Below are 15008 nucleotides of genomic sequence, written 5' to 3'. Positions count from 1 at the left end.
TCATTGAGCGGATAATAGTAGCTCTTGATAATTTGTACCAGAAGTGGTTAGACTCTGAAATTTCCAGCCGGTGTTGACATTTCTCATACATAATCTGAGAGCTTCTAAAGAGGATCATGAAACCCTTAGCGTAGATTCGGCATGATTTCAAACCCGCGCTGAACGATGATCTCCAGACACACCATTGGATACAGCAGTAGATTTCTTGCTCAAAGACTCAAGTAAAACGCTAAGGGCCATAACTTTGATGGCCTGGTAGCATAGCCCTCTGCACTCTGCTTCCGAGATCTCGACTTGCTCGTAAATCTGCTTGAGCTGTCGTAGAAGCCGTCTTCTCTCCCTTCGCAGGCCCCGCAAGAATACCGCCGCTCGTGACTGGCTCATTGCGGCCTCTGCGTAGCCCGGGGGTCGCATGAATTTTCTCGTGCCCTTCATTGTTGTTTGCCTTGCAAATTGCGATCGTATCGTGGACCGTATGAATACTGAGAGCTGCCTCTCTGTCACTGGCAGAGTATCAAAGGGGATGACTTGAAAGACGAGAGCAGCAGGACTAAAACAGCACGGCTTCTGTATAGCCTGCTATGATCTTATCACTAGGAATAATGCACGGGGCCCCATAGGGCCCAGCATAAAGGCAAGCCCTCCACCGTTGTTTCCTCTTCTCCTTTTAGCCCCTCGTTTGAATGTGGCTACTAGTGGCCTTCTGCTCTGAGCCCACCCATCGAGGTCGAGGGTATGGCAAACGGTAAACCCACTGTAGTACGAACCCAAATCCTGGACCAAGTACCAGGTAAGAAATCCTGAGCTATGTCCCTTTACGGCTCAGGTCGGATTCAGTTCCATACGCAGACCGCTGGTCTTGCACAAATCCTGGATCAAGTACCAGGTAAGAAATCCTGAGCTATGTCCCTTTACGGCTCAGGTCGGATTCAGTTCCATACGCAGACCGCTGGTCTTGCACAAATCCTGGATCAAGTACCAGGTCGGGTTGCGATGAGATTTCTCTTGCCCGCCCTCCAGCAAATGACAGACACCTCTTCGCGGTGCTGGAGACTATTACTCGGCTTTAATCTGAGCCGAGGAAGCCAAGATCTGCCCTCAATTTTTACACGGCATTTTACACAGTCCGTGGAACTGGCAAGAACTATTCAAAATCTCAAAACTGTCAACATTGTCCAAACACCCCGTGTCCGCGCAATTGACACCGCCTTTAAATGGCATAGGATACCTGAAAGAGGCAAATAATCATCGCAGAACGACAAGATATAATCTCGCCTACGCGATATCCAAACCAGTATAGTCAAAGTATAAGATCACGTAGATTTGAGGCTACACATTCATTCAGTTGCTCGAGCTTTAAGCTGTTTAATTCAAACCTGTTTAGCTCAGATCAGGTTGGCTCAACCTAGAACCTGTTCAAAATGGCCATTCTATAAGTAGCCAAAACTTTATCTTCTGCTTGACCATATCATTTACACCTTTAATTTCTGTTAGAGAATCCCCCCTACGGCAAAAATACACGCAGGCGCGGATCGTGTTAGTCTTATCCTCAATGGAAACATGGGCCAAATTATGTTTATTTAACTGTGCTAATAAAGACTTTCCCCAGCCTGTAGGCCGAGCGAATTGTAGACAAGGCTTTGATTAATTAGTGGCTCCACTAAATACTAAAAGCAAATCATGGTAATGTTCGTTCATGATACTGTTATAATGTTCGTTTTAAGATATTGTTCGTTCAAGACAGTGTTCGTTCAAGTGTTAGTCAGATTATGAAGTTTAAGATAGTGTCCGTTCAAGTGCGTCAGATTATGAAGGTCAATATACTGTTCGTTCAAGGCTGTTCGTTCAAGACTGTTCGTTCAAGACTGTTCGTTCAAGACTGTTCGTTCAAGACTGTTCGTTCAAGACTGTTCGTTCAAGACTGTTCGTTCAAGATTGTTCGTTCAAGTGTCCGTCAGAATATGAAGTCCGTGTCTCAATATCTAGTTTTTCTATGCACTCACTCTCTGCCAAAGTGAACATATTCGGCTGAATAAGTAAAGCAACCTCACTTTTCACCCACTATGCTAGTTTTGCTATTATCTGTTCGCAGACTTTGCCGGGGTTACTCAGCACTAATTGTACGTCACCGTCCTGTCCCCAATTTTATCACAAGATTCTTCGGTGACCAATAATTCTTCATCGCTCGCGTTTATTGTCGACTTACACAGCACAAAGGGGCTTTCAGCGGCCGTTTAAATTCCCCGCGGTCTGTTAAGCACTAGCTACTTCAACGTCTCGACACCTAAAAGACCGCCTCGACCTGAATACTAGGGTATTGCAGTTTACGATCTATTTTGGTCCGCTGGCGATAATTTAGCGTATGTGAAATATTTGCTCGGAGGTCGTAAACCCCCGCAGATTGATCTCTAAATACCCAGGAGAAGTCTACTGTTGACTGCTACCCGCCTGGCCTAAATAGCGGATCAGAATAGAATTAGCCGCGGGTAAACTTGGCCGAACGTCCCCCGTGTGCATTTAGACTCTAGTAGCATAAGAAGGAGTCATTGCAGTTCAGAGTGCACTAAGTATGGCACTCCGATTGTATCTCAGTAAGCAGCGAGAGAATTATCTGAATAAATCAGACTAAAAGTTCGTTCACAAAACTGACACTGCCTAGGGCAGTTTAACCTTGTTAATCAACCACAGCCCTTAATAAGGTTTAAGAAGGAGCTCCACATCAAGACTACCAATTTCAGCCAATCAGACCTACGCTAGCTAAGGGCACTCTGGCCGAAGACAGAGTGTTCTGAAGCAAGATGACAATTTCTCCGTCTACTATAGTGTAGGGTCCTTCTCCGCTGACCTAATATTTCGCTGGGTCCTTTCTTATTACCGTAGGCAGTCCGGCTTGATAAATCATATGCGATATAGGGGTATACGTTCCCTTGTCCTTTTCCAGTGCCCGAATCTCTCGCGCCGCTGAACTTCCGTCGTAACAGGCATTTCCTGATCCATGAGAATGCAGTCAAATGAATCGTGCTTCCACGCGTCAAGGGCTTCCTGCCCATTGTTGGTCGTGGTGACCTCAAATCCCAAGACTAACATGAATTGTGTAATTCCAGCCCTCCGCATTTTCCTACCAAAAATTATATTTTCCAGCTTCCTGGTCACATTCTTGACCAGAGAAGAAGCTAGCCATGCTTTTGTTCTGATTTTATCTCTGTGTATTTTCTCAACTGAGGCGTGTTACCCATGCACCTTGGGCAGCTTCTATTAAAACAACCGTCTTCTAAAATCACATGGACCAAAGTGACTTCTGGAAAACGGCGGGTGTCAAATTGAGGGTGGAAACTTGAATGAGATCAGTAGGCCCATTCACCCAACAATGTAGTGGCAATTTCGAGCCAGTTTGTCCTTTGATTTTCAGCGTTGCTCAATAGTTAGAAGAATCATGGCCAGTAAATAAAGCACCACTTTTGCAGAGACACAATAAGCAAATTAAGTCTTGTGCCTGCCTCATTAGTGATCTCTCCTATAAGTCCCGCGACCATAACTACAGATCAAATCTGATCCACTATGAGAAGGCGGGCTTCAACATCAAAAGCCTTGGCAAAATGGACTATACTGACCCTGTAAGTTTCCGAACAGTCCTTTGCAGCAATCGCGCTTCCCGTTGCTGTCACAAAGCCCCTGGAAACCTCGTAGCACACGTCAAAGTAGTGGTCACCGTGGGCCTTCTATCAGGTTGAAGCCGGCCTCTCGTAGAAAGCGTGTACCACCAGATAAATCTTTTGATCAGAACAGTGTTGGGGCGGCAGATTCCTTCTCCAGCTCATAGCTTTGTAGAGCCATCCCGCCTACATCAAGAAACCTTGTAAGCCAACAAACAGGGAAGCTGAAATAGCATTTCGCGGCCACTCACTCGATCCATAGGTCGACGTACTTCTGGTGAAGGACTTTGACCTTACCAGCACATTTATACCCGTTATGGAAGTCAGACTCTCGGAAGAGTTATTGGCAGGACTCAGTGGATTTGCGTTGCGACCCGTGTCTTTCGCCCGCTGAATCGAGAGCCTGGAGAAACATTTCGATGTCTCAATATTGAAAAAGAGTGTAGAATGAGCTTGAGGACTCAGCGAGAGCAAAAGGAAAGCCGACTTGTTGTGATGGTGGTTTTTCTCCGGTTCTGATAACCTGATATTTTATGGAAATTCAACCAGTACTTATAGCTCATCTTTGGAACTGGTGTCCGATGTGTCCGATGGAATAGTCCTAACAACAGCCAGTCTTGTAGAGAAGGGAGCATACAGCGCTCCCAGGATCACCAGGTTGATGCACATGCCCCAGAACGCATGCGGTTCGTCCTAGGAGCAATACGCACGATGTGCAGCCAAGTTTCCAACCCTGCTTCCACTGAACGCGCTTCATGGGCTATGATCATTCCTAGGAACAAACCAAAGGTGCTTCCAGGAGCTCATGAACAGGCTATCAGAGATCGAGCATATATAGTATCTTGGCTGTTTGGTCGCTGACCAAACATTGTGCCTTTTTGGCCAGATGGCGTAGTGGTAAAACCCAAGCATCCATGAACCGTCACACAGGCAAAATGGGTCATCGCTTGCTCCCAGGAACCGACCCTTGAATTTGAGGAATATGCTACTGAAGAGCCTGCTGTCGAAGAATCCGCTGCCGAAGAGCCCGCTACGGCACCATACGATAATAGTATCATACAGAATCATACCTGTTTCATGTAACTCTCAGGTTACAGGTGTTTTAAGTATTGTGGCTTATCTGCCTTAAAGCGGTGGCTGTGCAGGTTGGACAGAGCCGCTGTAATTACCTTACAGCGGTAAATAACAAGCGGTTGTATCGAATACGGGCCCAGAACATCACCTACCAAGCTGGTGACCGAAATGGCCCGGCTATTGATTAATTGAGCCTCGAGGCGTAATTGCAGTTTCTGTGAATTTTGATTGTCTAAGATTTAATGTGTTTCAGAGATAATACAAGTATATGGGAGTAGGTTGTCGGGCCTTGTCCATATATCCACCGTAAGGATACAAGATGAAGTCCAACTGGTTTTCAATGAGCTCATTCATTCCTATAGATAGTACATAATTAAGCGGGTTGGGTCCTAATCTGCAAATGCCTCACTCAAATCACAACATTCTAAACCTGTCATATGGTAATCCAACCGTATCGACCTGGCAAACATGAACAATATAATAAGATAAATAAAAACTGTAATCCAGATCTGCAATATGGAACCTGGAACGCCGAGGGCATAATGTAGAATACGGCCTTTCGGTTATCAAGTCCGAATAGGTTGAAATTTCCACAGAATTTCTGTGTCACTTTTGTTCGGTCATTATCAAGTGCGCTTCATGGCAGCGAAAGCGGAGACCCAATGGAGCGGATTGTCTTGAAGAAATTGAGGATCATATTGTACGCATAAGCATTGAGTGTAGAAAGCTATACAGTTGATGTTGGCTTTGCTGGATGCGCGTCTCGGCTCCGATAGATTAGTTCTCTCAAATATCATGACTCGACTGAAAGCTTTTAAGTCCTACTGCCGGAAGATGTAGTACTCTACTTGGGACCTTCCCAGTTTCCGAAGTAGTAGTATTGTGACGTATGAATTTCATCTAAATAAGTATCAGTTTAGGCCAATTCTGTGAAAGGTTCAGTTGTCTCGCTGCCATTGGTCTATGTCGATGTCTAGCAAGATTGAGAAGAATGTGCATCACGTACATCTCCCCGTTTGGCTCTCAACCATATATAACGAACTCAGAGCTCGGGCATACGCAGGAAACGGCATTGCAACTCTCATCGGCTGTGAAATATTGGATATCGATCAGGTTGTCGGTTTTCTTTGCGGCATCAGACTATCTGCATAATAGTTAGGCTTTTACTCTGGCTGAGGGGTTGAAAAGAGACAGACCTGGATCACTGAAGTTGCTAAATTTATGAGCAGATTTTATGAGGGCTTCCATGAGGAGGGATCGGTGTTTCTTTATATACTTTGACTCTCAGCATTAGCGGCACCAGTTCTCGCGAATGGGTACCAGCACTCGAGCTCCTAGGATCTATCCTGTCTCACCAATCACATTGTGGCGGCACAAAGGTTCTGGAAGCTCCTAGGAATACCTGCCAGGCTTCTGAGGTGTTTTATTTGTAGTAGTTAGAATATGTCGGGCAAATGAGGGGTCGCGAATGCCATTATGAGAGGCTAGACCATCCAGTAGACATGGCCTATACGTCTAGAATGGTTTTGCAAATGTTCAGGTCGCTATAGTTGAAGTCGTATTCCTAGGAGCAAGCGGCAAAAAGTGCATTGGATGAGGCTAGCGCGGTGCATTTTATTGAGGAGAGCTGCTGACTTAGTTCTTCCGCTTCGCTCAGGTCGCGCTCAGTGAGCAAGACAGAGCGGTCAGGTCACGCTCAGTGAGTGGGATCGGGGTGCTCAGTGAGCAAATCAGAGCGCTCAGATCACGCTCAGTGAGTGGGATCGGATTGCTCAGTGACGGATCATCTGGCTTACATAAGGGTCAGGTGATGCTCAGTGAGCGAAAACAATGCTTATATAATACTCAGGGGTGTGCTCAGTTTTACTCAGTGAGCAAAAAGCGGCTTGGGGTGAGCACTAGAACGGAAAGGGAAAGCCAAGACTTGTCAGACATTATCCTGTATATATGCGCAATCACCAACCAAAGCAAAATGCACTCAATTGAGCCTAAACTCCACCGTTTATGCCAAGTACGCCAAGATGAAGAATGAAGAAACCTAATGAACATCTAACTACATGTACCCCGCAATGTCGGTGCAATGAAGCCCGAAACGCAAATGACGCTATCGCGCGTCCAATATTCCTCTGAGAACAAAAAGACATCTGCGCATCCTGGAACAATTTCCCAGATCAAATCACCAAGATGCGCCTTCTAAGCCCCCTCCTAGCCTCCCTCCTGGCAATTCCAGCTTCAAGCAGATACATCGTTCCAGGCGGAAGATGGCTAGACACGAATGGATCAGTAGTCAACGCGCACGGCGGCGGCATCACATTTGACGAGAAGACCGGCAAGTTCTGGTGGTTCGGCGAGCACAAAACAGAAGATTCGCCCGAAGGCGGCGGCGTATCTGTTTATAGTTCGGAGGACCTTGCCACCTGGACTCCGGGGGAACTGGCCCTAGGTACCTATCTTTCCTTGTCCGCGTCAGCAGCAGAGTCTAGATCTGATTCCCTGGATATCTACAGCGCCAGTGGGGGGTCACCCATACATATCTCCGGACAACGTGATCCAACGACCCAAGGTAGCTTACAGCTCCGAGACAGATGACTATCATGTAGGTGCTATGTTTTCATCTCACCTCAACTCCACAGCGGATCTAAAGTGAAACAAATCAGATGTGGTGGCACGCCGATAATTCAACCTACGGTCTCCTCCTGCAAGGCCACGCGGTCTCCTCCACAATTGGCGGACCTTATAAATTCGTCGACGCAACCGCTCCTCTCGGAAACTGGTCTCAGGATTTCGGACTATTCACTGACTACAAAGACGGCCGCTCTTACGCGCTCTACTCGAACGGTGATTCGAAAGACGGACGCGACGTGTATATCACAAGTATGAACAAGAATCTCACAGGACTGGAGGAGACCATCTACCGGTTCCCGAAATACGACCTTGAGGCGCCGACGATCATGCAGACGGATAAGAGCTACTGGGCTCTTATGAGTCATAAGACTGGATACAGGCCAAATAGTGAGATTGATTAATCACTTTAGTCAGAAATTTTAAGCTAATTATCACAGATGTGGTCGCGTTCCGAGCAGACTCACTCAGCGGTCCGTGGTCCCAGCCGTTTATTGTTTCGCCACTGAACACGAGGACATTCAACTCGCAGTCTGGATTCACGCTCAGAATCAAGGGATCGAAAAAGACGACATATCTGTATATCGGAGACCAGTGGGACTCGAATTCTGTCTGGGACAGTCGGTATATCTGGCTTCCTATCCAGACCGATGAGTCGAAGAAGACCCTGGAACTGGAATGGCACGATGTTTATGATCTGAATGTGTAGGTGCTGCCATTTGTGTCCACATAGTGCACCGACTGCCTTGGACATTTGAACGAAACATTGACAAAGTCTAGGAAAACTGGAGAATGGAAACCCATCAAGGGGAAGACATACGGCGCGAAACAGGCACTAACACACGGTGATGCATACAAGCAGGAGGCTGTGAGTATACAACCTACAGCTTTTTACCACCGCAGATACCAGATTAATGTTCCTAACCGGTCAACAGAACTTCGCCACGGACGGCATGATCCTCACCGGCATCTCCGGCAACGAAAGCACAGTAACCTTCACAGGCATCGAGGGTACCGGAAAACCACAATTGGTTTCATTCTACTACCAAAGTAAGCTGAAAATCCCACAATAGACCTTCCTTACCTCTTATTTTAACAATACCAGACACCGACGACATGGGCTTCGGCGACCAACGTAAGTGCCTCCCTGTTTCTCCCCTTACTGCAACTCCTTAGCAAGTACCCCGTTTCTAATTCCCGAATAGCAGGCGGAACCCCCGACCGAATCGGCGGAGCATGGCAGCTACGTCGGATCAGCAGCGTCGTGGTCAATGGCGATCCCGCGAGCATGCAGACTCTGTACCAGCGGGATACGCATAAGGGGATAATTCTGTCTACGCCGTTGCAGCTGACGCTGGAGAAGGGGAGGAAGAATACGATTACGATTGGGGGTCTTGATAATGGGTTTGGTGTTCGGGGCGCGGATTTGGATCGGATTGTTGTGTATCCTTCTGAGAAGTAGTTGGATCATTATGATGGGAGGGCTGTTGGGGAATGGTGAGTATATATGACCGTGGAAGGGAAGAGGAAGACAGAGCTCCAGCTGGATGGCGATGGGATAACCTATTCAATCCACTAGACGCCGATATATGTACCTCGGTTGTGCCGGGATCCATAAGACCGGTAAAGATTTCGACCATCGCCAAAAGCTCCAGCTTGAAGCAGCGAATATAGATCTACACTAGGTGGCGAGAGAACAGCTTGAAACGTGCACAATCCAGGAATACATATACGATTCAAGAACGGTAGGAGTACAGCATCACTGGGCAGTTACCTCTCACCTACTTCCTATAACAAGAAACCTAGGTAAAGCGCGCAGATACACGAGCACAAAGTGAAAAAAAAGCCATAAAGACAAATAAATTGAACCAAACCGATCGCAAGTGAGAATCAATTGCAATGTTCAGGCTATCATAAGCATGCAGAACCCTTCCATGCACATCTCAACCTCACAAAGTGATACCAGAAACAATCAAGACAAAAATTCAAACCAGGAAACCTGGCCACGCTGCCAGGCTCCGTGCTATCCCAGAGACGCTCGAAAGACAAACCCAAGCAAATAACAACAAAGAGAAAGAAAAGACTGATAGACAAAACACATCAGATTTCACACCCACCGTGGCAGGAAACATGAACCATAAGAACGCCTTGCGTAATTTCACACACGAATAGCATGTGGCAAGTAACAGAAACAGGAATGAAATAAAGTCAGGAAGACAGGAAGACAGAAAGACAGAAAGACAGAAAGACAAGGTCGCGCGCACTGGGTATAGGTGATAATCAATCTTCGTGATCCGGTTCGTTTCTGGGCTGTGCCCAGAATCAGAACCAGGACCAGGAGTGGAAATCGGTTGATGGAGCTCGAATTGCAGGTTTCGGCGCTGGTCGGATATTGAAAGACCTTTGCAAATTCCACGTTTCAAGCCGCCGGCAATCGTAGAGAGAAAAGAAACAGAAACAGAAACAGAAATGGTCGTACAGTACGTAAGACGTAACAGACGGGTAAGTCGTGAGGAGTAATAATACAATGAAGTGAGGCGGTTGGTGTGGCCGCTGTTTTGTAGAAAATGACCGAAGAAGAGACCGGACAGAGTGAACGACACTCGGGCTGACTCTATCGGCCGAATTGAGACCAGACGGTGCTCAGCCAGCCAGCAGGAATGCCGATCTCCGAAGGCGCGAGCATGGATAGCTGGGTCCATTCGCATCCATCTAGGAAAGAAATCACGTCGTCTCCGCTGAGGCTGGTGGATAGCAGGGTGGAGTCTGGGCCGTCGGTTGAGGTCAAAGGCGGGGGAGGGAGCCAGTTGAGCGACAGACCCCGGTGGGGGGAGGACTGGGATATTGTGGGAGGTAGCCGCGTTGATGGGAGGCAGGGATTGGGAGTATGGAGGGGGATGAGGAGCCTGCGGGCGGGCCTGGTGCCAGGTGTTGATCGGGTTGAGGCGATTGCTTGTTGCCGTGAGGTACTGGGATGGGGACTGCGTGGTTGCAGATAGGGAGGGGAGTCCGCTGGGTGATGAGGTGGTGTAGATGGGACCGTCTGGATGATGTTGCTGGAGAGATGGTAGAGAGTAAGGCGATCCTGACGGCATTGGGCGGCTGTTGGGAAGTGGCAGGCTGGGACGGCGATCGCCTTCGTGTCCGGGGAGTGGCAGACCTGAGCTGTTGACGGGCACCCACGACTCACGGCGACCACTGGCGCCGTCGAGCATCTGGTCACCGGGATCACCGGTTTCGCTCCGGACGGCATTGCTTCCGGCGTCGCTAAGGTTCGTGCGCTCGTACATGGACTCGCTCGCTCCTGGTACTGCGATGCTATCCTCGTCCATTCCTGGCTCCGCCAATTGATCCTCGATACTTCCGAAATCGAGGAATAGCTTCTCAAGCACCTTGAATTCCTCCAGACCACCGCCGACAGCGCCTTCGCGGAAAGAGCGAATACCGTTAGAAGAAGCATGGTCAGAGGCATCTGACATGCTATCCAAGCGATTCCGTGAAAGTCGACGGTAATCACGCTTCACTTTGGTGAAATAGCTGTGAAGACGGTTCAGGGTGCGGAACCAGCCCACAGCCATTCTGAGACGGGGTCGCATCTCGCGCATAATATCTAGAGCTTTGCGTGCCTGCGCGGTACCCAGCTGATGGCTATCATGGCTCGCAGGAGGTGGCTTGGTTCCCAACAGTCCATCCGGATCCATGTGTGAGAAATGCGTTCCGTAAATACTGATGAAGGCGGCGTTGTAGATGGCAAATCCAACCAAAGGGTTCTCAACGAGAGCACCACGGGCTTGACAGGTAACCACAAGGTCGATCATCTGGCGCGCGGCCTTGAAGAGCTCACGAGCACTATCCCGCCAGAAACCCTCCGGGGGGCCATTAGCCTTGTCAGTAGGGAACAATGGCTCGTCCAAGGGACCGATAGGCTCATTGCAGCGGAGAGGCAGGAATGGAATGTAGGCTCGGTGCAGAACAATCACCGATAGGAAGTAGACAACGTGCATCACAGTATATGAAGCCAACGTGGTCTTGTACATGATATGCGTGTCGGTGTTTCGTAGGGAGTATTGCAAGTTGCGGGAAAGACTATCCTGGAACTCGTTCAGCCGCAAGCGAAGCGAGGCAAAACGAGATTCGGGATGCCAGGGGGGATATTGCTCGGTGCGTCGTCCTCCGGCACAAGACCATTGAGCGATGCTCCCCCAAATACGAATGATACGGATGACTCGGCTGAGCACCGACTCCTCCGCACCAACCTCCCATCGATCAATATCATCCTCACTCGAGTCCTTGCGACGCGAGACAGGCGACCAAGACATCCCATCTGCGCCGTTCGAGGTTGTGGGTTTTTCATCACCAAACCCGCCAATGCTTTGACGAATGCCCGGGATTTGCATGCCTTGGGAGCCAAAGCTCTGTGGGCGCCGAACGGTTGGCTCACTGAGTCGCGCCGTTCGTACCCGCTCGCCGAAAGCGAAAGCGTTGTCGCTGGGGAGCTGGATACCGAGTTCCTTGACCTGGATCATCCGGGGGCGGTATTTTCCACTGCTAAAGCATCGATCAAGAATGAAGCAAGCCCAGAATGTCCGGCGCTTGGTCTCTTGCGCAATTACATCATCAGAAGTTGGCTCACGGGGCTCTACACGACGGGGCACGCCGAAATGATCGGCCTCTGTCTTCAAACCAGGGGATGAGCGCGAAGGATCCCGTGCTGGAAGCTCATTTTCGAGTTCAAATGGCAGGCCCATCGCCTGCGCGAGCCGGATTGCCATTCCGACATACACCCAAGCGCTCTTTCCTCGGCACATCCCCCATTCATGCAATGCCAGCATCAACAGCGCCTGTACGCGCGCAAGATCCGGCTGCGCGAGACTTGCGCCATCCAAACCGGCCAGCCGGCTGCGGAGGGCTGCCGCATAATACTCCGACGCGGCGAGAGGATTCGAAGAGTGACTTGGAGACGCTGGCGAGTGGGCCGCAGCCAACGGAGGGTGGAACCGAGCCGTCAGCGCCAGTACGCCCAAGGGTATCAAGGAAGAGGACGGGTCTGTCTTGTGGATATGGTTTCGAGGATCCTGTCCATCGTGAGTCGCGGGTGGTGCGGGGGGAGACGAGAGCTGTCGAATTTGGCCGAGGAATGTCGCGGGATGTAGGAAGGGTAGTAGGGTCGCGAAATGCGATTGGAAGAGGTCAAAGACGGCCTCCCAAACTTTCGTCGTGAGTATCGAGGAATCCAACACATCCACGCCAAGCTTCGAGCCAGCCGCTGAGCCGGGGATCCCCGACACTTTACGCGATCGATGTCGTTTCGGTCCGTCCCAGTCGCCATTCCGATCCTCGCCTTCTGCCAGAGCTGCCAGATCTCGTTTGGCGCCGCTCACTCCGATTGCTGGGGTTGGGTAGACACATTCACGGCCGGATGACTCGCACGCGCGACAGGTGGTGTCAATTCCGGCATTGACACATTTGATTTTACTGCGCCGGCATCGAGCGCAAGCGATGCTGGACCGCATGATGTATTGGGCAGACCCGAGGTCTGGACTTGCGGCGAATCGATTTGTTTCAATCGCGATTCTCCCATTTACCGTCGGGATAGGATGAGCTGTCGGTTTCCCTTCCTCTTCCTGTTTGCGGGGGGCAGAACCTCGGGGGATTAGGCGAAGCACTAGAGGTACTGCGAACTTCCCTCGGCTTCCGTATCGTCAGCATTGCATACGCCGAACGGCAAGAGGTTCAGGCTTACCGAATATATATCGACAAAGGAGTGCGATAGTTGTTTCTAACCTGGCAGCCGCTCTGTCCACGAAGTACGTCAAGAAAGGAAAGGTTCAAGGAAGAAGAAGAATGAACGCGGAATTGGCGGAGTGTGGGGGAAACTCAAAGGGTCGGGGCACCGGACCGGGAGAAACACAAGTCGGGAGGGAACGGGGGAGATGCCTCGACCGGGAAAAATGGGAAAATGTGAAAATAACCAGTCATTTCACGTTACGGATTTTATGGGAATTTACGAAATAAAAAAGGTAAATTTTCAAAATTAGAGAAAATGGGGCCGAAACTCAGAGCCGCTGGAAGAATTGCGGAGGGCCCAAAGTATGCAAGGACGCGCTTCTTCCTGGAGGTGGAGTCCCCCCAGTTTCCCGGCTGCCGAGCTACGTAGTTGGGATAGGTATTTTACCCTACTCCGTATTTTGCATGAGGAAATTGGATTATTACTAGTATAAAATGTATAAAATGTACAAGATAATAGCTAGACTACTCTTGTTCTCCTCAAACAAATTGTACCTCCTACTTTCCCCAATATTTTATGAATATTTACGGTAAATACCCCTCGGGTCGGGAAATGACAGTTAACCGACCTGGGGCCTGAGCGGACTAAATAGGGAATCAACCCTATCCACCCCATTCTTCTGGTCCCATGATCGTCATCTCGCATCTCTACCCGACTCGGGTTCAGCTCACGGTCCGAAAAGAATAAAACTAGGTGGAACAGATGCAATAAATCTGGGCTGTCAGGTAGGTCATTGTCTTTTCCACTGGCCCAGATTCAGATTCAAGATCACTCAAACTGGCTGTAATGACAATCTCCATCCACTCGCCGGCCGACCGTCCTCCGGCCACTTTCCGGCATTTTTTGCCTGCGACCCGGGGCCGTGAAAGATAGTCCAACAGTCAAATCTGGGGGAATCGGTGGAATTTGGGGAACACCATCTCAATCCTGGTTCCATGGCTGTCTTGGTCTGGAAGGGACATGGATAAGGACCTAGGTAAATGTACCCTGGCCTAACTACCCCAGACATAGTTAGTACCTAGGCAAGATCAAGGTCTACCCCATGTTGGCAGCTGATGTCCGATCGGCACCTGTCTGGGAGATTCATTACATCGTCTCTTCCCGCCTCGGGAATACCAGAATGGGTAAGCGGGAGAATGGAGAAATAAATCAGACATCCTGGAAGGGAGTGCCCAGACGTGGGCGTTCTCGGAGAGTACAGCGAGAAAACATCCATGGAGAGTCGTACCATTCACGGGGTAGCGAGATAGAACGGAAACCCGAAAGGACTCCACCAGCAGTCGGACCATAAGGGTGCTTTCCACATGGGCTCTCTCCAAGAGGGGTATTTCGGGCCATTTGGATTCCTCGGGTAGACTAATGCTTTCCCCCAGAACATGGATGTACCAGCCATCCGCCCAACCTATTGGGAGGATCAGACCCGGGGAGGGGGGGCCGCCAAGTGAGGCGCATCCAATCGAGAGTCTACCTGACCACGGTACCCCCGGTCGGAGCTCCCCGCAAAGAAGCGAGATCCCAGATCCTCACGGGAGTCAAGTTACATGGACAGGTCGCTTACCCTGGACCTTACAATGATTGGTCTCTGCCGTGACGATGACTCCCCACCATATTTGACGGGTCTCCGTGTGACGCTCCGACACTGACATTGGGGTTGAGATTTTTTCCTATTATGTATGCTGTTAATTCCAATGTTGCCACCCAAGAGGTTAGAACAATCGGGGGTTCAGTTCGCTCAGTTCGCTCAGTCCGCTCGGCAGAGGGTGGGAATGAGAGAGGTCGTCCCGGAAGAATACGCTTCTTTCACGGGGATGGCAAATTGGACTGACTCGACCATATTATCCGCTTCTATCCTCCAGCTCCCAGATCCTAGA

At 49.6% G+C, this 15008-nt stretch overlaps 3 protein-coding genes across 3 annotated transcripts; 1 reads left to right on the top strand and 2 right to left on the bottom strand.

Annotated features, from left to right (window-relative positions):
• Positions 1-147: 147 nt before the first annotated feature.
• On the bottom strand, positions 148-435 carry N7515_004058 (uncharacterized protein; the record flags this gene model as incomplete). The annotated part of the gene is made up of 1 exon (XM_056664802.1): positions 148-435. One exon carries the CDS (start codon positions 433-435, stop codon positions 148-150), a length of 288 nt encoding a protein of 95 aa, XP_056523859.1.
• A 6476-nt stretch (positions 436-6911) lies between these two features.
• N7515_004057 (uncharacterized protein) lies at positions 6912-8811 on the top strand (the record flags this gene model as incomplete). The annotated part of the gene is made up of 8 exons (XM_056664801.1): positions 6912-7170; positions 7235-7323; positions 7385-7739; positions 7790-8054; positions 8130-8217; positions 8285-8399; positions 8455-8484; positions 8555-8811. 8 exons carry the CDS (start codon positions 6912-6914, stop codon positions 8809-8811), a joined length of 1458 nt encoding a protein of 485 aa, XP_056523858.1.
• A 1152-nt stretch (positions 8812-9963) lies between these two features.
• N7515_004056 (putative C6 transcription factor) lies at positions 9964-12862 on the bottom strand (the record flags this gene model as incomplete). Its single annotated transcript, XM_056664800.1, has 2 exons — positions 9964-10093; positions 10170-12862. The coding sequence occupies 2 exons, from the start codon at positions 12860-12862 to the stop codon at positions 9964-9966; spliced, it is 2823 nt and encodes a 940-aa protein (XP_056523857.1).
• Positions 12863-15008: the final 2146 nt, after the last annotated feature.

Source organism: Penicillium bovifimosum (assembly GCF_028826915.1).
Source record: "Penicillium bovifimosum strain IBT 22155 chromosome Unknown utg000003l_segment0_segment0, whole genome shotgun sequence".
NCBI lineage: Eukaryota > Fungi > Ascomycota > Eurotiomycetes > Eurotiales > Aspergillaceae > Penicillium > Penicillium bovifimosum.
This window is presented reverse-complemented; position numbering and strand designations above follow the sequence as displayed.